General features: G+C 35.7%; 1 protein-coding gene across 1 annotated transcript in view; it reads right to left on the bottom strand.

The window, feature by feature from the left end:
• LOC111086777 overlaps nt 1–21796 on the bottom strand; it is a 51093-nt gene extending 29297 nt beyond the window's left edge. The window contains exons 1-9 of the mRNA XM_022391012.1: nt 21678–21796; nt 17735–17796; nt 16828–16969; nt 16273–16351; nt 11889–11990; nt 10503–10652; nt 2800–2890; nt 2191–2258; nt 1417–1557 (exon numbers count right to left, since the gene is read on the bottom strand). Coding sequence (XP_022246720.1) covers nt 1417–1557; nt 2191–2258; nt 2800–2890; nt 10503–10652; nt 11889–11990; nt 16273–16351; nt 16828–16969; nt 17735–17796; nt 21678–21796 — 954 coding nt within the window. The remainder of the gene's footprint in view (nt 1–1416; nt 1558–2190; nt 2259–2799; nt 2891–10502; nt 10653–11888; nt 11991–16272; nt 16352–16827; nt 16970–17734; nt 17797–21677) is intronic.
• Nucleotides 21797–22254: the final 458 nt, after the last annotated feature.

Here is a 22254-nt window from a genome sequence, read left to right as displayed (position 1 = left end):
TGCAACCAAGATGAACTAGGGCTGCAAGAGAAGCCCATGTCCCCAAATGAGAGAGAACATCATATGCAATAACAAAAGAGAGAAAAATGAGAAGCCACCTAAAGGATGTACCAGAACTCTAAACTGAAGGGGAAGAGGTTGGTTTCAACAAAGAATTGAGATGAAAAACACACCAAGAAAACTAGAAATTTATCAGGCGTGATGAATGCAATCCCCACTGTGGTAAGCAATCCCACATAGGCAGCTTCTTGAAGAAGAAACTGAGTATGGAGAGCAGATATGGTTAGTTAAGAAGCTATAAGTATCCAGCTACCCCTGGAAAAGTATACATTAAGCTCAGAAAAGGAAGCAGAGGAGGACAAAGCTGAACAAAAACACCCTAAACTGATGATGGGGAATGTTTGGATGCTGGGGAAATGGGAAAATAGAGACATGTATCTGACAAATTGACCTACATCATCCACAAAACAAGAGTGAGAACCTCCAACTGAGAATAATCTCTTCATAGAAGGGACCCTGGAGAAGTAAGACCCAAGCCACCTCTGACTGATGCTGGAAAAAAAACAGGATCCCACTGAGAGTGAAATAAAGTGGATGGTGATAGAATAGGGTGGAAAAGTGGAAATGGAGTTATGGAGACTTGTTGAAACAACCTCAGTCTCCAAATAGTCAGGAAGACCCCCAACACCTCTTGATAGAAAAAGGTGCCATATTCAATGCATGTACTGAAGAGGAGGGTAAAAGAACCCTAAAGAAAACAGGATCCCAACCTAGGAGCACCCAACTTAAGAGCAGCCATGTCTGTACAGCAAAGGCTGAAGAGGAAATGCGTGCCATTGTAGCAAAAAGGAGATGATGATGACCAATAGACAAATAATGAAACTATAGAACCACCCCCAAACAAAAGGCAAAAGGAGGATGAAACACAGACAATAATGGATAATGTAATAAATGAATGGGAAGGTTCTGAGGTAGGGAAATGCAACCCAAATCATTAGGGTCCGAACCTCACACTGGGAGAAGAAAAAAAATCCAAAAGGTATGAAGAGAATTATGGGTATATGGAACGAGAAAAGCAAAAACATGATACGCCAACATACACGGGGGAAAAAACATACTGACCCCCAAATGCAGTGTACCCCAAAACAATGATCATGAACACCATAATCTGGGTAAGAAGGGAAACCAAAGAAGACCCAAAGAGGGCATGGGTAAAATCCAAGGAAACAGAAAACAAAGACAAAAAATAACATACCTCAGGAAACAATGGCTACAAAAGGCAAAGGAGACTCAGGCAATACCCGCCTAAAAGAAATGTGACAATAAAGCATATTCAGGAGGGTAAAAACAAACCACCCTAAGTCACATCCACCCATTCAGACACACTGGCATGACAGGCTACTAAACAGGCTATACAGAATGGTGCCAAAAATGGTACAATTCCCAATAGAACACAGCCATCATGCCCATGGCTGACAACTGTGTAATTGCCCCCACAAATGTAAAGGGGAAATCCATCATAGCAGCAATAGCAGTGGTAGTCATGACCACCTGAAACTGTGAGTGCATAACTCAAAAAGTTGAAAACAAAAAAATTTAGGAAAGGGAGAGTAGGTAATGAAATTTAACTCACGACTCTCTACTAAAAAAAGAAAAAATGAAAGTGACTAAATTAGAAAACCCTCGAAAGTAAAAACCATGGATATAATCACTAAGTTGCAAGCAAAAACCGACATGTTTGTATAGTAAGACTGCCAATCGAGAAATGATTAACAGGTGCATTATTAGAGAGGATGCTAGTTACAATAGAGGTAGTGTCACACCCCTATTGGTGGAGGGTTGTTGCATGATCATTTGCATGTAGATATGAAGAAAGAAGTGGGGGTTACAAGGCTAGTGGCAAGCGAAACATTTGCACCAATAGAGGGCAGTACTAATTGAGAAAGATTTTTGTGAGAGAGATAAGAAATGGGAAATAATTGTGAGGCTACACATGAATTAGAAATACATGAAAAATTTATGAACTTGTTTGACGTAAAAAGAGTTTTATTAAACATCTTTTTCTATAAAAAGCTAAATTTTAACAACAAAAAAGCATTAAACACTGACTTACATCAGAGTTGGAAAAGCAATCAAACATGCTTGATAGTACAACTTCAAACCAATAGAGTTACTTTAAATGCTACTTACAAAGTTAGAAACTTTCAAATCCAAGGTGCATAATGCAGTATTTTGTTGAGATTGACAGATAGGTTCCACTGGAAAAATAATAAGAAAATTAACAACAATCATCCCATACCCAAATAGAATTGACAGAAAGGAAGAAATACAGAAGATTTTCATATTCAAATAAAGAAAGAAATTATATGAATGTTTTTGATTTCTTTACTTACAATGAATAATAAATGTACGTGAATAATTTCAAGGTGCTTACCTTCATGAATTTTAAAAATGTTACAATCACATATATATACAAATATTGCTAAACAACAAAAATTAGACAAAAGCAGGAAAATGAAACAGTTTTCTGATAATTTCACAAAAAACACCACAAATATTAATGACTTAAGTTTATTAGAATATTAAGCAAGTTTTTACTGTAATTATTAAAATATGGACACATTTTATGAACACAGACATGGCCAAAGGTGGTATTTCATAATTTGGATTTTAAAAATATATTTTTAGTCTTACAATAAATCTTTAAAATTAAAAATGCATAGAAAATGTGTAAAACTTGTAATCACATGTATTCAGTTAAAATATTAAGAAATGAAGTTAAAAAGAAGATAAACCTACATTCTTTGATGTCCTGCATCAATTCTGGGAAGGTTTTGTTGAAAGATGCTTCATTTTCATTAACATCTATTTGTAAAATCTCATGTTCTTTCTACAAAAAAGCAAAATTATGGAGATTTATCATAAAAAGAAAATCAAATACAACAACTTACACACAAAAATGGTGCAACATTCTGAATATTTACCCAAGAAAAACTGTTATTGCTTATTACAATATAAATTTAAGTTACACTTTCAAAAATTACATGAGTCATTGAAACTGAGAATTATAATCGTGTATCAGTTTCACGTGCTGTACATAAAATTTAAAGCATGCAGTGGCATCTTTGGTAGTCACATTTTGTTTTGCAAGGCATGACAAACTATTTTTCTGACAGTGTTTATTAATTTCTATCTTTGAAAATTTTGTTTTTGTACTCACTTTATTTACTGAATGTATTATGGTTATTTTGTGCTCACATTAAGATCATTCTTTTGTTCATATTTAGTTGAACTTGCTTTAAGTTGTAATTCTCATTACAAGCTAGCACTTCCTGCAATGGCCTGTGCTTCTAGTTGTGTGAATGCAATGTTTGCATGAAAGAGCACTACCTCATGCACTTTTTTGGCCACAAGTCACCTCATTGCCAGTGAGGGTAGCTGTGCTGATGTATATTGGCAAAAGTCATGCTCCTGTGATATATATAATTAGCATGCATTTTCTACCTTATTGTTTTTATATTTTTTCAGAATTTGTCAAGAAAGTAATTTAGTTGCTTTTGTTCTAGCTGCCATTGTTCTTAGTCATTCTCCAAAACTAACACCTGGTCTGTCCATGGGAGATATAGCTGCATCTAGTGTATGAAAGAAGACAGCAGTTTTCTCCATTGGTCAGTCAGGTGATACATCAAGATTATAATCTCCCTAATGTTTAAATGGGATTGATCAACAATGACAAAGGTAACACTTGCATCTTGAGAAGAGCATTATTACAGAATTTGGTACATAACATTACAATCTCTTAGTCAGCTCTGTCTCTCTTATAAGGTCAAGCTCTCAGTTTGGTAAGTTTTAAGTTCTTTCTTTAACTTAAATAGGTACATACTTTCCTAATGTTTAATCTCAAGAACTAAAAATTTTTTTAATAAACCTCTTAGTGAGTTCTTAGGAGAGTTTAGAGAGCCAACTATCAAGTAAAGCCATTGTTCTTTGTCCTATAAGTTTATTTAAATTTGATCATTTTTTGAGTTTAAATAAAGATTTGTTTTTACTGTGTGTTTTATATTTTGTCAAGTCACTTTCTTTCTGAAATTCAGCCAACACATAGAACTCAGAATTATTTTGTAATAAAATTCTTGTTACTCTGTGGATCTGTCTTGTGACTCTTGAGGGAAATTAATTTCATCTGAAAATACCACAGAGTAGATAGGAAGGAGAAAAAGTTGGTACTATGACCACAGAGTATTATTGCACAGTCTTCTGTTTTTATGCTGATGTGTGTGTGTGTTTCCCTTTACTTGAACTCTTATGTTTTTTAAGTTTAAAAATATTTCATGCTTGAAGAAAGGGCATTTTGCACAACAAGAGTACTCCAGAGTTAGGTCTAAGAAAAGTCCTCCCCTGGACATCAGACTTTTGCCAATGCTATGAAGGTCCATGTCATATTTCTCATTTATGCTGCAGACTCGGGAAGAATAAGAAACTGCCATAATCTGATGCACATAGAATGGCTGATTGAAATCTGACCCTGACGAGTTGTGCCAAGCCAGTTAAAATTTGAGCAGTATCTATAGAATTACCAGGCTTTTGCCAGCCAGGGCAACCAAACCTTAGTTCTGGTCAAAGGCATCCAAGAATAGCCAAGAAAGCCTGTAGATGCCATTGAAAGATGAAGTGTGCCAAAAGGAGATTTTTCACCAACAAGTGAGACAGCAGGCACCAAATGATGAAGAAAGATTATGAATTATGAGGCAGTCATTGTCCTCTCTGTGCCAGAACACTTTGTAATATCAAATTAGCTATGATTAATAACCTGTAAAGTATTATTTGAAAACAAAGTGCAGTTGTAATTTTCATTAATATTTGTAAGAGAAGGTTTGAATTTTGATATTAAAATATTTGGCAGGTAGTGAATTTTCATGAAAGGATATGAGTAATAAAGAACTCACACTACAAAGTACAATAAATATATATAAATGTTTAATGTTATGAGATTTAAGCTATTCAATCTAGGTTAGGTACTAGTATGAATGGTCTAGTATGAATGAGGCATAAGTTATATTTATTTAATAATTTTTTATGGTGGCTACGAGATTGGTCAAATCTACTGAACCCGTAAAGAGATTCATTACTGAAAATAACAGATAAAATAAAATAAAATAAAAGTTTTTTTCTTAAGAAATGTTTGATAACTATTTGGACATTATAAAGCTTTCGCATGTGAAATTTTAAAATTTTCTGATGCATAAAAATATTTTTAATCTTAAAATAAAAATTAATTGGCATGTTAGATAGGCAAAATGTGATAAGAAAAAAAAGGTATGGAAAAAAAACATTGCTTTACAAACCTCAAGACTTAATTAAAAAATTTTATATTTTGCATATGAAAGCATTGTAATGTTTACTGATAATCTGCCAAATTTCCTTAACATTTGCATACTAATTTAAAAGTTATAGCATGAAAACTGTAACAAGCCCAAAATGGTTATGAGGTCAGTCCCATGCTAAATGAGTTAAAAGTTATAGTATAAAAACTTAATGTGTGCAAACGTGTATACAAACTCATGTATATTATACCAAGCCCATTGCAAAAGGGTTAAAAAATGTCAAAAGATTAGTAAGGCAAAATTTTCCTCTAATGAACCCATGTTGTCTATCTAGCATAATTTTAAACTTTGTTAAATGACTTTGCAAAGCATCTTTTATCAGACTTTCAAAAAAATTTTCAATACCGATGTAAAACTAATAGGTCTATAATTATTATAATTTTTATCACCTCCTTTGAAAAAAAGGAATAACATTAGTCAACATTCCATCCTCTGGAACCTACCCACTACTCAAGGACTTACAGAAAATATTAGCAAGTGGCTCACACATTGAATCCTTAGCCTCCTTCAAAACCCTTGGGAAAAATATTATCTGTCCCGAAGCCTCATCATTCTTTAATCGTCCCAATCATTTCCTATCACATCTAACTTTTACTGGTTCAATGCTGCCTTCTATATGCAAACTTTTTTGCTTGCCACTAGCCTTGAGGCTCTCACCTAATCCCACTTGTTTTGATGTGATATTGCTGTGTTCTTACATGCAAATGAGCATGCGACACCCCTCCACCAATAGGAGTGCTACACTTCCTCCCAGCACAGCAGCCTCCCTGAATGGAGTTCAGTATCTATCAGAAATACATTTTTAGTGCAGGAAAATGTTTACTTCCAGTATATTATATGTTGGAGGGACCGGTGCAAAACTTTACATAGACATCCAGGTAGCAGTAGGAAAGCCAGCCAGAGGGGTGAGCTGTACTACATGGCAGATCACCACCACCTTACTCTCTACTGAGTGGAACTAGTCACACTCAGGAGGCATCCTCCATGGTCAACCACCCTAGCAGTCAGAAATGGTATGAGTGTGAAGAATAGTGAATGAAGGCAGTCTATCACCCAATGAGAAGAAATGGCCATAAGATGGAGATAGATTGCAACAAGTGTGTGAGAGAATGTCCACAAGCCAGCCTGAACAATTTCTTTCAATGGATGATGGGCGTGAACAGCCAATGAGTGAATTAGGTAACAAATTCGATGGCAGTACATCCGGAAATATCTACAGGCATCTCCATCTAATAAAGAATATGCTAAATGGATAAGTTGTTGAATCCATCCAGTGAGAGTAACAGAAGAAATATCATGAATGGATGGAGGAGTCCATGAAATGAAGAAATGGGATCAGGAATCACAAAAGGAAGAAGTGCAGGACAAATAAAAACAGATTGTATGAACAGGACAGAGGAGGCAATTGGGAATAAAGATGTGAAATGGAAGGAAAAGATATAGGTATGAATGCACTAACCCTCATGTGCCATAGATGTTTTAGGGAGAAAAGTGTGATCCAGGAAGAGATGGATACAGGAGTGACAGAATAGAATGTGAGAAGAATTGATGCCATGGTAGTCAGAACATCGACAACCCCATACAAGAAGGAGAAGGAACTAAGTTTAAAGGGAGAGATGATATGAGGAACGGGAAGTCAAGGTTCAATGGGAGGTAGGGTATAGGTATGAAGAACTACATTAAGTTTCCAGTCATATAGGCTAAAAGGACAGAGTGGGTGATGGAAGGGAAAGGAATAAAAGAACACAGTAGGAACTGAAGAGGTAATAACCAGATGGAAATGGGAAAACCAGAAAGTAGCCAAGAGAGCTGCCTACTAACCAGCAATAGTGAAGATAAACTAGCCTTTGTCAAAGAGCCATGTCAAAATCTCAGACAGATGGGGAACAGAAAGATAAGAAGGTGAGACGAATCAATGCAGAGACCATCAGCAATAAATACACCATTTCTGCTGATAAATATCTAAGTAGGAGATGTGAACAAAATGAGACATGAAGAAGGCTACACGTGAAGAGTCCCTACCATTGTGTAAGGGACCAGACAAATCCCACACATGAAGCTGGAGTGATGACATGGCTGGATGGAAGAGAGAAGTATGTGGCTAAAGAAGAAGGGAGCAGAAGAGTATGAGGAGAGGAGAAAGTAAGAAGGCTCAGCAGAGGAAACCCTGATTGAACTAGCCAATAGGGCACTATCAGAAGGTTTAGTTTGAATTGTGTGCACAGCCAAACGAGGGCTATCTGAACTAGCCATTCTTAACAACAACACCCACCACCAGCTCTTGAACTGGATTTTTGGATTGACTGTCACAATATAATTCCCCCACAGTTGAAAGAGCAAGCATGTTCAGTGATGGGGCTACCAGAAAGACCCACTGTAAGAAGTGTCCTAAACAAGGGAGGAAACGAAGAGGGGGTAAGCACAAGGGAAGAGATTGGACCAGTCCTTACTGAATGCATCCATTGCCAGCACCAACGGATGTGAAAAAGGAGACCAGAATAGGGGAAGCTTGGCATTGCCATAAGTGGCAAAGACATCAATGTGAGGAATGCCTACGTGAGAGTAAAACACGTAAAAACACAAGGAGTGAGAGACCATTCCAGGGGAAGTATCTGGTTAATGCCTAAAGAGACAATCCCCAATTGAGTTGTCTGAATGACATCACCAAACAACCATGTTCAACTGGAAGAACATCAACCAAAGCTTGACAAACCACTAAGAGCTCCAACAGGGTTGATTCCTCCTGGTTCAATCAGCCTAAAATCTCATAATAACCAAGACAAGCACTTCAACTCCCATGGAAGCATCCATACAAAAGATGAAGATCCAACCATGAAGAAAGGAGAATAGCATCCCCTGTAGTATTGGTCCTGTTGAGCCACCAGGTGAGATCTCTGTGAAGGGAAGGGGGAAAGTGGACAAGAGATCCCAAGAGAGGTTCTGTTGATTGTGTAGAGTCCATTGTAAAAGACACATGTGAGCCCAATCTCAGAGGATAAGGGTTTCTATGGAAGCTCAAGAACTCAAAAGATCTTCTTGTGCAGGAAAATAAGGAAAGAGTAGAGCTATGGAAACCATGACCAGCAAATAAAGCAAAGAAGGCTGTTCCCTGCTGAGATGAGAATTGAAGAACACACCCAAATGAACCAGATACTGGGTAGATGTGAGATAAGACTTTTTCAGCTTGACCAGCCAACATAGACAAGCCACCAGCCGAAGAAGGAAAAGAGTATGGTTGAAGGAGTCCTGTCAGGATGGAGCTAAATGAATCCAGTTATCCATGTAAAGTTGAAATCACAATCCCAAGCTGTGAATGTGATGGGTGAAAGCATGCACTACATGACAAAAAATGTATGAAGTCAATGTCAGTCTGACAGGAAGAGCTCGGAATTGGTAAACTCAACCTAGATATACAAAGCAGAAGTAAAGTCTGGATGCTGGTAAGATGGTGATGTGAAAATAAGCATCAAAGATATTCACCTTGGTAATCCAAAGCCCTGGAGAAAATGAGCATCAGAGGTGAGAAAACTCTCCATGTAAACTGAGGAAAGTCGAAATCTGACTGAGATTTGAAATATCTATGACTGGATAGCATTCTTCAAATTTCTTAGGAACAACAAACAGACAGGATTAAGCCACAAAGGGAATTCATAGATCCACAAATCAAGACAAACATGCCCCCAATGTACCTGAGCCCAGAGTATAATCACTGATGAAACTGTTGGTACTAAAACCTACAGATAGTGGAAGAATGGATGGGGGAAGATGGAACGAGATAGAAGAACAAAGAGTGGAAAGAAGTTGGGAGGATGGAAGACCACAACTGGAAGAAAAGGAACTAGGAAAGATAGGACACAAGGGTAGCCAAGGAAAAATGGTATTACATGGTCTCAGCCCGGGACGTTAAAAACTCAGGTATCCCATCCAAAGATCATTTGCATAGGAAAGGAGTTAGAGAGGCCACTGAGAAAAGAGCAAGGTAAACATACTTGGGAAAGAAGGGTGAGCCTCCCCAACAAATCACAGCAGCAGAGTAATCAAGTGAGAAGGGACAAGGCCAAGAAAGAAGAATGCACCAATGTAAAAAAAGGAAGGGAATAAGTGTCTGCCAAAAACCCTTAGGAGAATGATGGATTGTTTTCAAAAGGAGAAGAATGAAGGATAGATAATGTAAATGGGTAGTAAGGCAAATGTGAGAAAACTGAGAATGAGAAAGACTAAGAGAGCCTAAAGTTTAAAAGTCCAAGAAAAGGGTTTCAGCTCGATGGAAGCCAAGACATATATGCAACCAGTCAAGGAAGATGAGGCACACTGGCAGACTTAAGTTGAGACAGAAGAATTGTTTGCAAATTTAGGTGGCGAAAATGAATGCCTAAAATCTACTTCCTCACTAATGGGAATTATAGGATGAGAGAGATCCATGTCAAGGCCCAAAAATGGCCCAGGCCACACACAAAACTCCATCACCTGTTGCACAATAGCTGTCAAATTCCCTGACAGACAATGAAGCACTCAACACCATTGTGGTAGTCTGTCTAGAGTGAACAAAGTCCAAATATTCAACACTAGACAGCATGGAAATGACTGTCTGTGTATAATTCATGCTGTGGAAAATAAGAACCACAAAGTCTGCAGAGGCAGGATTGTTTGAAAATAAAATATTTCCACAACAGTGGTTTTGTAGATACTTCAACCAAATGTGGATGTTTAGGAATTTCACATGAGTGAAAAAGAACACATCTTAACACAAGTGCCAAATTTAGAAGTGATGGTTGAACAATCAGTATAGAGAAAGCTAGCTGTGCTGGGAGGTGGTGTTGCACTCCTGTTGGTGGAGAGTTATCACATGCTTATTTGCATACAACAACACAGCAATATCATGCGGAAACGTGAAATTAGGTGGGTGTCTTAAAGGTAGTGGTGAGTGAAAAATTTGCATATAGAGTGCAGCACTGAACTGAGAAAAGGTAGATGTGAGAAGAGGTTATGTATTGTATCAGAAACTCACTACTACAAACTTCCTGTTCGCTGCAGCATAAATTTGAAAGATATCAATTTACTTGCATTGTTAATATCAGTAATTACAAAAACATCTCAGTTTAAATTTATTTTACTAACTTTCAGTTCCTTAGAATGTTCTATGGATTTGTAGCAAGACTCTGTAAATGGGTCTGTATCTCCAACATCTTGAATAGAAACCGGAATCTCTTCTCTCACCTTCTTAAGTCTTCCTTGAGACCTCTCGTCTTTGGTTGATGCTGGAACAAGCTGTAAGAAGTTCAACAATCAGATTTTTTAACAAACTTTTCAATTGATGTACATACATATCTATAAATTTGTGTTTGATTGATTTCGAAACTAAAACTGGTATGAAAACAAACATTCCTTGTGTTACTTTAAAAACAAATGTGATTTTTATTTAGTTTTTTTTAACTTGTCATATGAATTCTCAATTTTACTATTCTGTTATACTGTAAATTAGTTTAAGACTTTTTTATTATTTAACTGCTTGGTGACATTACTGAAGAACAACTCTCAAAATTAGAAATTAATATTTAATATTCATTATTAGCTCACATTATTTAAAACACCATTATCATAATCAGCTAATAAATGTAGATTTGAACAATATAATTTCAATATCTCTATATTTTAGATTTTAAAAAGATAAAAATGGCTTGCACCAATGTTTGTTAGAAAGTACAGTTTTACTTTACACAATAGCATTTTCAAATTAAAATTTCATAATTTTTCATTTATTCTTTATTATTCTGCAAAAGCTTCTGATAGTACACTCTATGAGCTGTTGCATGGAGTTATAATAGATTAGCAATAAATCTGAATTGAAAAATTGAAAACTTCCTTTTATGCATAAAAATTAATTCCAGCTCAAGTAAGTGGCAGAAAATTGATAAAACCACAGCTATGCCATTGGTTTGTTTTGCATATTGGTGCAAGGCTATACAACGAATATCTGTACTTGTTTTCATAATTTTGAAATGATTTAATGAGAAGGCTGCTAGTCAACAGTACCCACTGCCAGCTCTTGAGTTACTCTTAATTGAAATAGTGGGATTTGACAATCACTCTTTATAAAGCATATATGGGTCCCAAAATGCAAAACACGTATTTCTGGCAGCAATGGGAGCACATGGATCATTGGATCAAGATTCTGAAACTATAATCATGGCCATGCCCAGCTCCCTGGTATAGCATTTACTGAATTCAAACCTCACGTCATGACGACAATGATGTAAAGAAATAGCTTTAATTGACAAGAAACAAATCTTGAAATAATGAACAATTTTAGTACAAGGGTCAAAATACTTAAATTTATAATCAAATCTCAAGAAAATACTGAAAATATATCTCAGTAGCCCAAGTTATTTAGATGCTAGGTATTTATAAAAAATACTGTTTCTAAGAGTTAACTTTTACTCAACCCACAAGACACATCAGATTGGTAAAAAGTTCATTAACTCAAGGAAGTATCATACTAATTACCCGTGGAAAGATGTCATGCAGAGTTTCCAGAATGTTTAAACCTGATAATCTTCCTTGAGCAATAGACACATGATACTGTGTTCTTCTAATATAATGTTGAATCTGTAGAGAACAAAATAATTTTAGTTGAACCTATAGTCATGGATTCACATTTCACATATTGAATACTGGTTATTAACAGTTTCTCAAGAACTCTTAATTAATCTATTTTTTGTATTCTGAATTAGACTGTTTTGTTCAAGTAAACTACAATCCAATCACAAAATTTTGCCATTATTAGCTGCACCATCAACATTAATATATATATATATTCTGTAACAAAGAGGATAAAGTTTCTTTTAATAGAAGATGAAGTACATTCAACAGTTATGTCAGAGAGATCATGTCTTTAGTTCTGCTATTAGAGTAATTTATAAGTGCACCTGCCACATTATATTGAATAAGATATAAATATTCAACATCTTCATCTCTTCAAATATTAGGAATGGTACTTTTTTTAACTTAGAGTAGCACATTGCTATATGTTGTCTCTTTGTTTAAATATCATTAACTGTATTTATTAAGTTTGTAATTATTTATCATTTATCAATGTTTAATCCAATTTTATAAGATAGATGATAATAATTATGTGTATAACATACTTATTTGCTCAGAACTAATATGCATATAATCTCTCAATAAACACTTTTTCATGTTATTTTTATTAAAATGTACTTCTGTGAACAGTAATTATATATGATATATTCACATACAATAATTTTCAACATTTTTCCTTAAACGTTGTTATACATTTATACATTTGTGTTCTAAAAACAACCTACCTACAATACGTTTAAATCTAAATGAAAGCTTATTGTTCAAGCCAAAATAAACCAATTAAGTTGTTATGATTTAATAGATTTACTCTTTATTTCTTGTAGTTCTCTTACCTCAGAAAATCTGTTCTTGTTAACAATATTAGAGTAAGGGAATTCAACATTAAAATTCCTTTGAAATTATTGAAATTCTATGCAGTGTAGGCATAATATGGTTACAGTTTCCTAGAACTGGATACACCCTTGCTTTTTGAGATAAATGGCAATTGAGTTTTCTTTGGGTCAGAGGAGCTTGTGCATTTCAGGTATTCCTATTGAGCCTCTGAGCTTTTGCTGTTTTTCACCAGTGTAATTGTAGTATTTTACATGTGTGAATATTTCTAGGTTGCTAGTGTGATGTCATCATAGTAGTTATATGAATTTGAGGAAAAAGATATTTGAATTCTGGTGATTTGATCATGGTTGAGAGATGACTGGTCTGTATTTTCTAATGTAAAAATATGTTTCAAATTTTATGATTTTACACAACTGAGCTTCATCAGACTTGTGTCTTGACTTCTTTTGAAATGGTAGCTTGATAATTGATCTTTGGTCAGATGTGGTTTCTGGATTCAGTTCTCTTATAGCATTCTAGCATTTTTCAATCTTTATAAAAGGTTATATATTTATTTCTCTATTGCAGATCACAACACAAACAAGAAGCTTTGTAGATAAAATTTTTTTCTTTTCTGTTGTTTGTTTGTTTCAATACTTACTCCTGAATGTTTGTCTTATCTAAAGCCAATATTTCTATGTTTATAACATGTTTTTAAAATGAACAGTAGAATGACTTTGATTCTGCATTGTTAATAGGTTTCTGCATTTGTTCAACTTGAACAGTGTTGGTTGCATTTGAAGTATAGAGAAGTTCACAGAATGATTATATGATTGAAAATTCTGGTGTATAAAATTTTAAGTTTTTTCTTGTTATTCATTTTTCTGACTCAGCAATTTATGCTGTTTGATTATTCTGATTTTACTCATTGTGGGTGGTTGAAGTTGAAATAAAAGTAAGAGGGTTCCTATTTTTGTAACTGTGAGATGATGTTCATATCAAAAGACAAAAACATTTAAGTATGGTAAAATTCTCTTTGGGCCCGGCATGGCCAGGTAGTTAGGGCGCTCGACTCGTTATCTGAGGGTCGCAGGTTCGAATCCCCGTCACACCAAACATGCTAACCTCCGCCTTTGCCTGGTCCCAAGTCCAGGATGAGAAATGGGGAGGGTTGGGTGCGGGGCTAGCAACTCCACCCCGTAAAAACCAACCTGCTACAACTAACTGCAACAACACCTTCCGTTGGTGAGGTGTTGTTGCGGCCCTATGCTCCACTGGGAGTTTACAGGAATAAAAAAAAAAAATTATCTTCTCTTCTATCTGCATGGGCAGTTTAGGTTGATTGAATTTGGAAGAAGACTAGGCAGAATCTTATACAAGGCCATACTGCAAAAATGGGATCAATATTTTAAATCTTAGTATGGATTACGTAAACCTTTGGTTTTAAAGACTTCTATAAAATTGCCACCAAGGGTAAGTTAAGAGTGGAAAACTCATGAAAGATCAAAGTGGATGGCATTAAAGCTAAATAATAGGTCTTATGAATGTACTATCACATTTTTGATGTCTTTAAAAAAGATTTCTGAACTCTTGATACCTAAAGCTACATCAGTTATTAATGGGTTTAGAAAGTAACTGTGCAGTGCAATGGCCAAGAGTCTATGGTACTGTGTGATACATAATATAGTGGTAGGCTTGCTCCATATGTTTAGTTGTCAGGGTCATTTTTTTATAAATTTGTTGATTTCTTGTCCTACACTACTGTACAATCAGTTTTCATTTTATTATACAAGTCATTCAAAAACAAAAATTCACTATTAACCCAGTTTACAATTACTTCCTTGTGTAGATTATTTTAAGTTTATGATCAGATAGGATTAGTTAACATTCAGAAACTTTCTGAATTAGAAAGGTTATAAAATAAAAATAATTTCAACAGTGACATGCAGTCAGGGCATGAAAGTTATGCACTGCATGATCAATCAGAAAACTAAAAATGTAGCAATAACATTATACAATGAAATGTGTCTTTTATATTTGTTATTATTATTATTGAGCCATTTGTTTGTGTTTTTCTTTGCCCTGTGGCAGCATTCTCATCTCATTCTGCAAGAGCTTTGCATGTCTAGTCTCAATCATGTCATGCTAAACGAATTCTGCATGCCTAACCTTGCATTTCCAGCAGTATCCTGTTTTCTAAAGAGGTGTCATTACCCCCTGTTAATAAAACTTCTCACAACATACTGCATTAAAATAGCATGACAGCTAGTGCATGTGCAGAAACTCAATGTCAACAACATACAGATCGCATACTTTGCTTCACAAACTAAGAAGTCAGGATAGTTTTTATAATGCTGTTAAAGAAGAATTTCTAAAGAAAGATTGTCGGCTGGATTTCATAAGTAGGGTAAATAAACCTGTTCTCTGTATGTCTTTTTATTCTAAAGGTATATATCAATACACAAGTGTTATTTATGTATATTTCAATGAAATATTTTAATATTGTGTAACAAAGGAATATATTCTATTAATCCAATTGAATTAAATATCTTTTGGGTTGGCAGATAAAACAGGACAAAACCATTGCAACAACACTAGGAAAAACAGAAATATAAAATCTAAAGAAACACACATAAGGCATTCTTGTGATGTCATTAGAATCCAAGGGCAAGTTAGATCTTAAACACTGTACTAAAACAGCTGGAAGAAGATGCCATATAAATTCAGCTTGAAGGTAACAGTCAACTCAAAACTAACACTTTCTTTAAAATTCTAATGTTCCAAAACAGATAAAAATATATTCAGAATTCCTGGTAATACAATGAATAAAACAACTTAATTCATTAACAGCAAAAGTTCAAAGCAGAAAGACATATTTGTCCAATCAGAAAATCCACAGAGAGAGAGAAACAACAAGCAAATTCTGATGGCTTCAATAAAAAGTAATATTTCTGAGTGTTTTTTGCACCTACATGTTGATAAGTTTTGTGTATTGTGAGCAGGTTATGTGAAATAGCTTGGTTGGCTGCAAGACAATCGTTATTGAGAGTAATAACATTACATTACAGGTACACTAAAAAAGAAATTACATGTACACTAGAAAGACATTTCATTATAGGTACACCATAAAAAATCAACAAAACCATCTCATTGAATGGATGCATGTACAAATGAGATAAACATAAAACCTTTTCATTCTTACTACAGAAATTCAATCAGGTAGAATATAGTATAAAAGGTCCATAAGAAAGGGGGAGGGGTTATTTTATAGTTATATTTACATTGGAAAGAAACCTAATCCTAAATTTTCTAGTGTGAACTACAAAATTTTAATTAATTTTACCATAAAACATAACATTTTACTTTAACAAACCCAAAACAAAAACAACAATTCTAGATCAAAACCTTTAGTCTTACGTTCATTATCTATGGTAATAGCACAGGTAGAAATCTCTAATATAAAGCATAAGCTTACCTGTGGATAATCTTTTAACTTTTCTGATAAGGCTACAGTATATTTTAAGGTGCTCAGAAGTGTATCCCATGCAGGAGTACTGTGATTAAATAGAAGAAAACTTGCATCCAAAAACATCTTACATTCACAGTAAACTTTTTTTATTTAAACTAAACAGAATCTTTTTCTTCTTTTTCTAATTAAAGAAATAAAAAATCTTAAAGAGTTTGAAGAAGTTCAAACTTTTTTATTTTAGGTAAATCCTAGCACTATTTCACCCTTTAAAGTAGCTAGCCTGAATTTAAAACAAAGTTAAGATCTTGTTACAACATGTGAAAATTTTTTGTCAAAGTAGACAACTAGTTACATGTTATAAATTATAAAAAAATTAACAGTATGTTAAATGGCTTTATTTACTTAATAACTATTGCTCTTAAACATAAAATGGCAAACTTATCATAACAAAAGCTTCTGCATTTTACCACAAATATAAAATATAAACATAAGTAGAAAAGACATGAAAGTTTAAAAAACAATCTCATTAAGAGAAAGATCTCACATCTTTTGTTTACTTACGAATCTTCCTGGAAAGTAGCTATGAAAAGGAAAACTAACTCTTGCACTAATGTACTGATGGAATCAATGGGTACTTCTTTTCTCTGAGATATGTAAGGTTCTATTTCTTTTCCATACCAATCACATATATGTTGTCCAACATCTAATAGAATAATTTAATATAGAAATATTAAAGACTACTCATTTGCTTAATAGATTTTCATATCATCAATTTTTTATGAGTAATTTGTCACTAAATGTAATATTTTTACTCTGACTTAAAACACCAGTTTTCTAACAATGAATTAAAATACTGACAACATATCACTCAAATTACATTATACCACTCACAAGTGATGTACAGCTATGAAATGCAAGGTAGGCACTGCTTGCATTATGGCTTTGACAAATAAATGAATAATATATAGGTATATTTGTTTATTATTTTAGTTTTGATTTATGTGTAATTTTCTATGAAAGAAAGATCAATAATGCTTTTTATTCTATCTGTGCAAGACCTCACTTTTGGCAGAAACCCAAGCAGATGCAGCCAATCCTGTTGATCAAATAAACAGGAAAAAAGTCTCTGTAGTTAGATGTTGAACTTAATGTATTACATTTCATGGGGTACTTCTATTTCCAATTGCAATTCTTGACCAAGTAAATAAATAAAAGGAGAGAACAACACCTTAGAACAATGCTAGTTTATACTTTATGGATTTTAAATAATATAATGAGTTACTGTTTTCAATAATGTGGTCTGACAGTAATTGCTACTGAGACATTTCATCTACTGCACTACAATTGACTATGATATGGTAATTCTAAAAGAAGTTTTCGATCAATATCCTTTCCCAGACACACAATTTAATCTCATTTCAAAGAAATCGACAGCTACTTCCATTCAAAAATAACACCACACACACACCAACTTCAAAATCATGCTTGCCAAAATCCAAAGAAACATCACAAAGTATTTCAAGGTATGTGCTGAAAAAATCCACAATAACAAACAATTTAAATAATTGTCTATTATTAATTTTTCTATATACATTTGTGCTAATGACACATACACGTATTCTTCAGTTTTCATTTAATTACACTTGAGCACTAGTGCTGACCAAATAAGGAGAATTTATTTATCTTAAAGTGTTGAAATTCTTGTTTCTATTAGCATTTGATAGCTGCTGAGAATTTAATGTATTATTACTAAATTGTTTAAATTAAGAATTAGTTACTTGTAACTAGAAACATTGTACATCACAAATGCAGTAATAGTCATTAAAAATTAGAATTTTCCTACACTGAAAATATATTCCTGACAGGTACTTATTTCTGCTCACATACATAGCTATTTTCTTTCAATGCTGCCCTCTATTTGTAAAATTTGTCTCACATGTCACGAGCCTTTTATTCCTACGTACCCTCTCGGTTCATATGGTTTAACTGATTCACTCATGCAAATTATCATGCGACCAGCTTCTGCCATTAGACATGCCTCACACCCACACGTGACTTATGTGACTCCCTTTATGCTATTCTACCTAACTATCACTTCGAGTTTAGGCAGGCACTAAGCATCAGTAGACAGTGAGGTAGGAAGGATGGGAAATGTGAGAGGAAGTAAGTACTTGTCGGAAATATATTTTCAGTGTAGGAAAATTATAACTTCCAACAAGCTACCTTACTTCCACTCACATACATAGCTAGAATCCCACATTGAATAGGTGGAGGGACTGGTGCAAGGTAGAAAAGAGAAGGACACCCCCAAGAGGGAACCCTCAAAGGATGATACTTGGAAGACCACACCATTACTGTACTAGGTATACTCTTCACCCAGACATGAAAAAAGGTACGTGGCAGATCAAGTGCATCCAAAACTCTAACACTGGGAACCAACATCCACGCAGAGGTAGAACAAGGATCATATCATTGATAAGTCAACTTCCATCCAAAACTCAACCACCAGGGATTGATATCTAAATGGGGGTAGGAAAGAGGATCATACTGTCTTCATCTCAAGTTCAGCCAACTGGAGGGAGAGTTATCACCCCCGATCAGTGAACAGGGCACATGTGATCAGAATGAAATACAGATATATCCCTCTCAAATCAAACATATCAGAACCACCCTAAACACAGCACCATCTCCAGCATAAAGAGGGGGAGCATAAGAGGAGGAAATGGAGCAACGACCAAGTGCACTCATCGTGTACACCCTCAACACGTGTGTTGATTGGTTAAGCTCTAAATATGAAACTCAACGCCCGGGAACCGACATTCATGCAAGAAAAGGATGAGGGATCCCAATCACATGACATGTATGATAATATATGGGGATTGGCTCAGCTCTAAATGCAAAGCTCAACCACTGGGAACTAACATCCATATGAAGTAGGATGAGGGATCCCAATCGTCACACCATGAGGGTGGTCAATATATTGATTAGTTCAGCTGTAACTTCAAAACTCAACTGCCAAGAACTGACTTCTAAGTAGGGGTAGGATGAAGGATCCCAATCATGTGTACACTAGCAGAACACCACCACCCCACTCTCAACTGAATGGATGTGTTATTTTTATATTGTATATTTCACATTCAAGAGGAAACCACCATGGTCTACCACCACAGCAACTAGGAACTGGAATGTAGTAAGGACTCTCTAACTTCACTGGAAGAAACAAGGGGAAAAAACTTGATGCAGAGTCCGGAGGAACATTCATACCAGAGACAGTGCAATGGGCGACCATGAAACCCTATATTGTAAAGCAGACCAAATCTGATTTATTCAATCTAAGGAATGGCATGGATGGCCAGCTATCCCCTTCTGCTTTACCCTTGAAGTCCATGGGTGAGTACAGTCTGGAACAGCATATTTAAGAAGCAAATATCTTGCAAAGAATAATCTACAAGTGATCTTGCAGAACACTCCATCTCTAGTATATTACATAACAGTGTGCATTTAATGATCATGGAAGAAAAATAAAATAGTTTCAACATGGCCTTTAAAAAGGTAAATAGGGAAAAAAAAGGAAACTTACCCAGATATATTCACACTGAGGTCTGAAGAATGGCAACAGGGAGAATATGATAACCCTACAAGGAAGAAACAGCAACACAATGCAGATAGTGAGAGATTAAAAAATGTGGAGAGGTCCACATGACTGCTTGAAGAATTTCCTCCAGTGGATGACACAGATGAGATGCCAGACAAAAAGTGAGGTGTCTAGTCTGATAGGAAGACCCCCAGAATAATTTACAGGAAGGAAACAAGGAAGAATAAGCCACTCAAATTAAAAGCTAAACCCAGTTTGTAAGAATGGCAGGAAATAGATCATGAACAGAGGATAGTTGTCAACGGATGAATAGACAGGAACGGTAATGACAGAAGAAAGTTATGCATGCATTTTAACAATGAAAAGCATGAACGGGATATAGAAGTCTCTCCAGATCAGACCAGAAATAGAGGTGGGATATGGAAGGAAGGGAAATCAGCGAGAAGGAGGAATTACCCTCCCTAGTCACCAATGTCTTGGGAAGGAAGGATTGATCCAGGCAAAGGAGAAGATAGGAGGAATTATACAGAGTGCATGAAACATTAATGGCAAACAAATGTGACCAACAACCTCCACAGGCCAAAAGGAGGAGGAAATACACTTAAGGAATAAATGAAACAAGGAACAAGAAGACAAAGGTTCAAATGGTGGTAAAGTAAGGCGATGAAGCACTACATTGACATCCCAATCTAGAATAGCTGCATGCCATGGAGGGCAATTAATCCAAAAGAAATGTAACAGGAATTGACAAGGTATGAGAACCAAAACATTAAGGTATGGGGAAAATTGAAAGGTGTAGGATAAGGTGCCTGATAACCCGTGATCAAGGAGACTGAAGACTCCTGATCAAATAACCAAGTGAGGAAATCCATAATAACAGGAACAGTGGGATGAGCAGGGTAGAATAAGGTCAAACAATGAAGCCATTTGCCATGATAAACCAGATTTCCTTGCCAAGGACTTGATAACTATTGGATAATGCATGAAGATGAATGGCAAGAATGGAGGGATGAACTACCTGAAATGAGGCTGCTGTAGAAGGGATGGAGTGGTGGAAAGAGGCAATGGTGAAGCAAATTGTATCTGAAGCAGCTTCAGAAACCACAGTTGAGCCAGCCAATACACATTAATCAGAAGGACCTGACACAGAGTGGAGTGTATGATAGAAATCACCATGGGAAGGAGTCAGTTAGAAGAATAACCATAAAGTAATTTGTCAGTCCAACCCCGACTGAACACATCGACATCCAGAGCAAGTGGATGACGAACTGGAGACCAATACTGAGGTAACTTGGTAGTGAGGATAGTGGCAAATGCATCCAGGTGTGGGGTACCCACCTGAGTGCACAACTACTGGAAAACCTGAGGATCTAAAGACCACTCTGTCAGATAAATTTTGTTTGGGTGTGCAAGACAATCTGCAACCAGGTTGAAAGCACCTGGAACATGAAATGCAAGGAGATGAATACCTTGCATGCAGGCCCAAAACAGGAGATCCAGTGTTCAAGAACAAAGGGAACTAGAATGGTTGCCTCCCTGGTAATTGATATATGGCACAATGATAAAATAGTCTGGATGGATCATACCAAGACAATTGCAGGCAAGAAAAAGAAAATGATCCAAAGCCTGCTGAAGATCAGGCAGCTACAGGATATTGATATGATAAGACCTTTCTGTCATAGACCATAGACCTCAAGCAACTTGGTGCTCTACCCACACTCCCCAGCCATGAAGCAAAGCATCTATGAAAAGATGTAAATCCAGATGAGAGGGAGGAAGTGGAATCCCCACTGAAGAGTAAGCCTTTTTCAACTACCAATGCAGATCATCAACAAGGGAAGAATGAAGGGTAACAGGACTATCCAAGAGATCCCATGCAAGGTTCCATTCACTGTCAAGAGTCTTCTGAAGGGATCTCATATGAGCACGATCCATGGGGATAAGTGCCACACTTAGAGGACCACATCCCAGAGATAGAACCTCATGAGCAGTAAGAGTATTGATGACTGCCAGCTCTATTGAATGAAGTTGAAGAGGAGAAAGTTAGGCCCGACTGAGATGAGTGTTAAACAAAACACCCAAATGGATAAGATATTGGGTAGGAGCAAGGAAGGATTTCTCCAGCTTGATCATCCAACCAACTAGAGCCACTTCCAAATGAAGCAGCCGAGTGTGTTGGGCAGATTCCATTTCAGAATGAGCCAAGAGAAATCAGTCATCTATGTAATTGTGTAAGCACAACCTTCGAGTGTGCATAACACCCACAAAAGCATTGACTACCTGACAAATAACTTATGGGGCTGTAGCAAGCCCAAAATGAAGGGTATAAAACTGATAAACCCCTCCATGATGAACAAACCAAAGATAATGTCTCAATTGTCTCAACCTTGGTC

This window comes from Limulus polyphemus, unplaced genomic scaffold (genome assembly GCF_000517525.1).
Source record: "Limulus polyphemus unplaced genomic scaffold, Limulus_polyphemus-2.1.2 Scaffold1424, whole genome shotgun sequence".
Lineage (NCBI taxonomy): Eukaryota > Metazoa > Arthropoda > Merostomata > Xiphosura > Limulidae > Limulus > Limulus polyphemus.
Note: the sequence above shows the minus strand (reverse complement) of the source record. Positions and strands in the feature narration are given on the sequence as shown.